Here is a 6,402-nt window from a genome sequence, read left to right on the forward strand (position 1 = left end):
CAGCCAACAGATCGAACACACACGGACACTTGTTAAATGATTAATAAAATGACTAGCGATAAACGAGCGTCGCGGTTTCATTTCGCGTTGCACCAGCCACCCCTTTCGAGGCGTCGAGGAAGGCAGCGAAGGTAAGTGCGAGAGGATCGTTCGCGTATCTGTCTGAAATGGGTGAAACGGACGTTGGTCGATTTTTTTTGGGGGAACAATAAAACTCGATAGGCCGGATGCTCGCGGTAGTTGTCCGGAGTCAATGCAATTCGCAGTGACAATGGTCATGGACGAGCCGGGTAAGAGCGCCTGCGGAATCCAATCTGCAACGAAATCGATTTCCCTCGACTTTTACGAATGCCCCTGAAATAAAGCTTGGCTCGGATCTCCGTAAGAGACCGGACCCTGGTTCCCATAAACGTTTCGAATGATCGTCCCCATTCATTGTTAACAAGCCAGCGATAAAAGGACGGAAAAATGTCACGAAACCGGGGCAAGTATACGTTTGCCTAGAGACGCGAGCAGTGGGCTCGTTGGCGGTATTTTTTCGTAATAAAAGAAAACAGGGGACGTTGATACTTTGGTTGAAAAAGTACGATATGGCAGAGATAACGTCGATAACGAAACGGTGCAGAAAGTATCGATTGTACTGCGTTAGAAGTCAGTATTGGATGTTGATAAAAGGGACAGAATATGGTAATGGTCAAGAATTTATTGCCACCATATCGATACACTAAATTGTACGTGTATACGTTAACTTAAGCGTTATTTATGAAACGACGCTACATGTAACGTGTTTCAATGTTATTAATCTAGAGTTTCCTGAAGTTCAGTAGTTTGTTAGAATAATTTGCGGTACTATGATTGCGCAAGTAGCTTTTCAAAGTGGCTATGATTATCTCCAGCGCCTACAGGAAGTGGCGAGCCGATCCAGCGTGCAATAAAAACGTTGCGACGGAAAAATTGTTTTAGTTTCAGTCGTAAATAACTGGATGGCCGTTTTTATAGATGACGCTCGCGACTATAATAAACGGTCACAGGGCGCGAGGCACTTCCTTTTGTATTTACACCAGCAATTGTCCGCGTGGAAAACGTAACGATATCGCGAGATTTTTACATTGTTCCACTGCGCATCCGGTGGACAAAAATTCGTGGACGGGCCAGCTAGATCCACTATCCCAGTAACATCGCGAAATACGGTTCGAATGTTCATTCGCAAATTCTTTTCAAATATTTCTGACTACGTCAACAAGAAAATATCCCCGTGGAACTCTTTCTGGTGCGCGAATAAAGCAACTTTCCCGATGTACACACGATATTCCAACAGATAGTGCGCGCCAGCTTCAGCGACGTGGCGTTTATCAACTTCGCCAGTTTCGCGACGCGCAGAGCGCGCGAACCAAGCGCGAAAGTCGCGTGGAACGAAGGAAAATTTCTGACACCCGTGAAACCCAGTAGAAGTTTTATTCGAGCGCGGGGAAATCATAAATTTGACGAGATAGCGAAACGTTAGAGAGGAAGCATCCCCTTCCCTCGCGCCATCCATCAGTAACGTTAACCCCGCGCAATTACTCGCGGAAAATTTACCTTGGAGAGCGTAGGAAGCTGGTGTCGCGGTAATTCCGGCGAACTTAAGCCCACTTTTGCGAGCCGGAGGTCCGTGGCTCGTTGGGATGGGATTAACCCGCGCGCTTCGGTGTAATCCATCCCCCAACCCGTTCAGCTGCAGCTGCAATCCTGCCTGGAGAGAAATCGCGGGGCGTATCGCGATTCGCGCGATCGAATGACGAGAGCGGAAGGATAATTGGCCAGCGATCGATATACCTGTGGAGCAAGGCTCGCGCTCCTTGCTGGTTCAAGTTGTCGCAGCTGGCCTGGATGTTGGAAATTCTGGCCAAAGTTCAAAGTTGGTATGCTGGCAGGAACGTCTGGTGACATGTTGCCAGGTATGCCAGCAGATATGCCGCTGCTTATCCCGCCAGGTGAGCTGTTGAACACGCTCGCGGCTCGACTACCCTCGAAGACAGTCTGAAAGACGATAAACTCTGGTACCTGCGAGCGGAAGAAAATGCCGTGGATCATGGAGAATCAACTTGCCTAGATGTTAGAGGGTATCTCAGGGAATCTTCTCGCGCGAGCTCGTCGCATATTGCGTTCTGTGTCGCGGTCGTAAAAAAAAATAGAAAGACCACCGCGAATTTAACACCCCCTCGTCGACTTCCTTGGCGAATATTAACTTGGCGAGCACGGTTCGTTGGTCTTAAAACCCCGCGAACGGAAAGCGTGGATGGCAGGAAGCTCGCGAGGGAACGACGGTCGCGTCCCGCATACGAACGATCCCTTCCGGTTGATAGAAATAAATCCATCGAGCTCGAACGCTGTGAGAGCCGGCGAGCTGGTGAAATTTCGCGAATTATAACCGGAGGATCGAGCGGAAAGTGGGCCAGCTAATAAAGTTGATCGGTGCTAGCCGGTTTCGCGCCGCCAGCTGCCAATAAAAGGGGGCGAAAGATTAAGTTTCTCTAAACGACAAACTCCCGGGAGACGCGAGAGCTACCCTCTCTCGACGATCGAAGAACGATTTCGCGCGAGGTTTATCGATCGCAGCTAAGGGGAGGGCAGGGTCTCGAGTCGCAAACGCGGGGCGCTCGTGACAACGTCGTTCGAACGTGGTTTATGGCCTGCGACGGCCGAGAAACCGCTGACAGGGTTGCAATCGGCGCGCTTGGTAGCGCGATCTTTGGTCCCACCGCTGCTAGTTGAACGCCGGTTCATGGTTTCCAATATAGCGAGCTATAGAAATGATCAGGCACGTTTCGACTCCTGCTGCAGCAAATTGTTTAACGAGGAGCTTTGCAACTTTTCCTTTAAATGACTCTTTCAATTTTACTGCTCGCGCTGTTGCTCAACGCATTCGATAGATAGATTTTTTCTATTGGAAAAATTAGTAAGACGCGGGTAAAACTACAGCTGCCAACGGGATTCCAGTTCATGGTTTCCAATATAGCGAGCTATAGAAATGATCAGGCACGTTTCGACTCCTGCTGCAGCAAATTGTTTAACGAGGAGCTTTGCAACTTTTCCTTTAAATGACTCTTTCAACTTTACTGCTCGCGTTGTTGCTCAACGCATTTGATAGATAGATTTTTTCTGTTGGAAAAATTAGTAAGACGCGGGTAAAACTACAGCTGCTAACGGAATTCCAGTTCATGGTTTTCAATATAGCGAGCTATAGAAAAGATCGGTCACGTTTCGAGTCCTGCAGCAGAAAATTATTTAACGAGGAGCTTTGCAACTTTTCCTTTAAATGACTCTTTCAACTTTACTGCTCGCGTTGTTGGTCAACGCATTTGATAGTGACTGGTTCAGCTATAAAATTATCCTGTTGGAAAAATTAGTAAGACACGGGTAAAATTGCAACTGCTAACGGGATTCCAGTTCATGATTTTCAATACAGCGAGCTATAGAAAAAATCAGTCACGTTTCGACTCCTGATGTAGCAAATTATTTAACGAGGAGCTTTGCAGCTTTTCCTTTAACCCTTCGCGCTCGAATGGCGATTCTCACTCGCCACAATGTTACGCGTGGCAACTCGAGCGGCTGTATTTACGTTGAATTTCGTTATCTTCAATTGATAGATGCGAAGTATTGGTTCGAGAATGTGGTCCCTTAGGCTGTTTATGTCTTCGGTTGGAAAGTGACATTGTGACGTAAAATTCTACGACTGTAGTCCTGAATACGAGGTGTCTAGCGTTAGTACAGCTTCGACGGTCGTAGGAAGCACACGTATCGCGAAATTCTCCACCACTCGTTTTTAATTTCGAGCAAGTGTAAACGGTAATGACGTATCGGGTGTGAGAAATAGAAAAATTAGTGTAACAGACAGTGAATCCGGAAGTAGCAGCGATGACCCACTAGATCCTGGCACTTCAGAATACCTTGGTAAGTCTTTTGTAAAATATTACAATTACACAGAACTTGAACTTCGATAATTATCTTTTTCAAGAATGTAAACACAGATAATATATCAATATATAACACTTTCGTATGTTAATTCTTCTGTAAATTCATTTACGCGCGAAATTGTCTCGAGTTGCAACGCTGTCCAACCAAAAAACTCGTCGAGCGCAAAGGGTTAAATTACTCTGTCACCCTTACTGCTCGCGTTGTTATTCAACACACCTGATAGTGACTGGTTCAACTGAAAAATTATCCCGTTAGAAAGATAATATGACGAATGTTGACACTTAAAAATCATCCGAATCGATAGATCTACGAGAAAAAAAAGAAGATAATAAAATAAAGATCCAAACATGCACGATTTAAAAAGAACTAAAAGTTCAATATAACTTTCTTTGGTTCCATGCCATATAGAAGATGTCGTTTCAGGAAGCCAGAAGTAACAGGCGTTCTAATGCGATAAGATTCAGAGATACGTGCGCTGGAAGCGAGAGGACGCTAGGCTAAGAGAAAAGGTGCCAACCGTCGAAGCAAATAATGAACAGTGACAGTGCCATTACATACTGTCGGGCAACGGATGTGATCGGAGATTCCGTGTCTGCGACAGATAAGCTGGCCTCGGTGGTCAATGCTGCGGACGAATCAGCCGAGTTCGAAGATTGCATCGCAGCCCCAGAGTCCGCTGTGCGGAAACTGTTCGAGTGGACACGGCGGTTGTGCCCAGCGTCGACCAGCTGAAAGCGATTACCAAACTTTTATTGGACCTTTTAAAGATTCGCGATCGTTTCTCGAACGGTCCCAGCCAAGAGAATCGACGAGAGAAAGTCGTAAGTTACGCGTATCTATAGCCGGTGCGAGGGGTGGAAAAGTGTTGCGCAAGGATGCAACGTCGCTGGAATTGAATGGGACGGTCGTGATATGCGCAGAGTAATATTTCGCACGCCGTATCAGATTTCGCGGTTGGCATTGTCGCCATAAGCGAAGCTTTCGTGGAAGCCATTTTCAGCTCGGAAGTTGCAGACGTATGAACTTGGGCGATAGCCGTGGAGGAGACGGCAGGCTGCTGCGACGGTTTGTCGGCGGTTGCCGGTGTCATCGAGAGTGCTATCGTCCTGGGTTGCTCCCTCGTTCGATGGCTGAACGTTCCAGTACCGACGAAACCGTTGGCACACCCTCGTAACCGGGACAGTGATTTCCTGAATATCCAGGGAAACCTTCTTTTTTTTCTTTTCTAGGACCCTAACATTTCAATCCTCTCGTTTCGATGCGTACTTCGTACACAGCAATCCGTTACAAACGACGCAAAGAGGATTATTGATAAACGATATCACGTTATCTCTTTTCCTCTCTACTGAGAGTGCTTATTATACTTCAAATAATTTTGGTACCTTGTCAAATGAACTCAACTATTGTTGCTGCGATTGTTTCTCGTAAGGACCAAGTGAACTATCGTATAAGTCGATGAATCTGCAATTTCGAAGGCATTGCGATTTTTCTATGTTTTCTGAATAGCGTTTCATCAAGAACGAGGATTTCTCCTTGAAAAGAGGCGAGTCCTTGAACGACGCGCTGTCGAAGACGAAACAGGCGGCTTTTCAGTGACGAGTAATCTTTGAGGAACTGGTAAGCAGGACGAAAATGGATGTTTCGTCGATAGCGTTGATGTCGATAAGACTGTTGCGTTCTAAACGGTTGCTCCCGGAATGAGCGATGCTGCTCGTGAATAGGTTGATACCGGCGAGATCCTTGATAAGGCGGAAAATCGCCTAAAGCCGACGAGGCATGGTATCCTCTTCCGTTCGCGCACGCTGTGACAGCCATCGTCATCACGGCGATTACAACCTGAGGGAATAAATTATTTGTCGTGGATCAGATCACTGTCATCATCGATTAAGCCATCAATGATTAGAGCATAAATTCTGGAGCGAACGACTCGTCAGTTCTTTCGCGTGTTTCTGTTGTGATTTTTAAATGGCGTGGAGATCCTCAGAAGATTATCAAAGATAATAAAATCATCACGCGAAGAAAGTCTGCTTGTGTCGTATCAGTTCTATTTTTCGTGGTTTTATGCGCCATCCAGTACAGAAGGATCAAACGTGGATCTACAAGTAAATCCTGTGTATCGACGCCTCTCTTCTTCCGTGACAGATTCATTGCCAGATACGCAATCACTCTGATTTATTCCCGCATTTTTAAGGACAGACTTGGAACTTTACGATCGAAACGTATCGTTTTTTGCGCGTACTCTTTTCGCGTTTTGTCTAGCTCGACTTCGTCGCGCGTAATTCGCCTTTCGGACGCCATAAATCTGAACGAGTTGGTTACTTCATTAACGAGGAATGGAAGTAGCGATGCAATCTTTCGCGTTGTTGCGAAAATGTCTAATATACGATTTTAACTGCAGACGAGACGCAGAATTTATGGAACTCGATTCAGTCGCTAGAAAAGGTA

The 6,402-nt window shown here is 46.2% G+C and overlaps 1 protein-coding gene across 1 annotated transcript; it reads right to left on the bottom strand.

Annotated features, from left to right (window-relative positions):
• Positions 1–1,155: 1,155 nt before the first annotated feature.
• Positions 1,156–5,772, bottom strand: LOC143430648 (uncharacterized). Its single transcript, XM_076907022.1, is given in 8 exon segments — positions 1,156–1,164; positions 1,579–1,702; positions 1,704–1,732; positions 1,816–2,043; positions 2,661–2,746; positions 4,861–5,087; positions 5,359–5,534; positions 5,536–5,772. Coding segments are annotated over 8 exon segments (1,116 nt in total).
• Positions 5,773–6,402: the final 630 nt, after the last annotated feature.

The sequence above is a fragment of the Xylocopa sonorina genome, chromosome 15 (assembly GCF_050948175.1).
Source record: "Xylocopa sonorina isolate GNS202 chromosome 15, iyXylSono1_principal, whole genome shotgun sequence".
Lineage (NCBI taxonomy): Eukaryota > Metazoa > Arthropoda > Insecta > Hymenoptera > Apidae > Xylocopa > Xylocopa sonorina.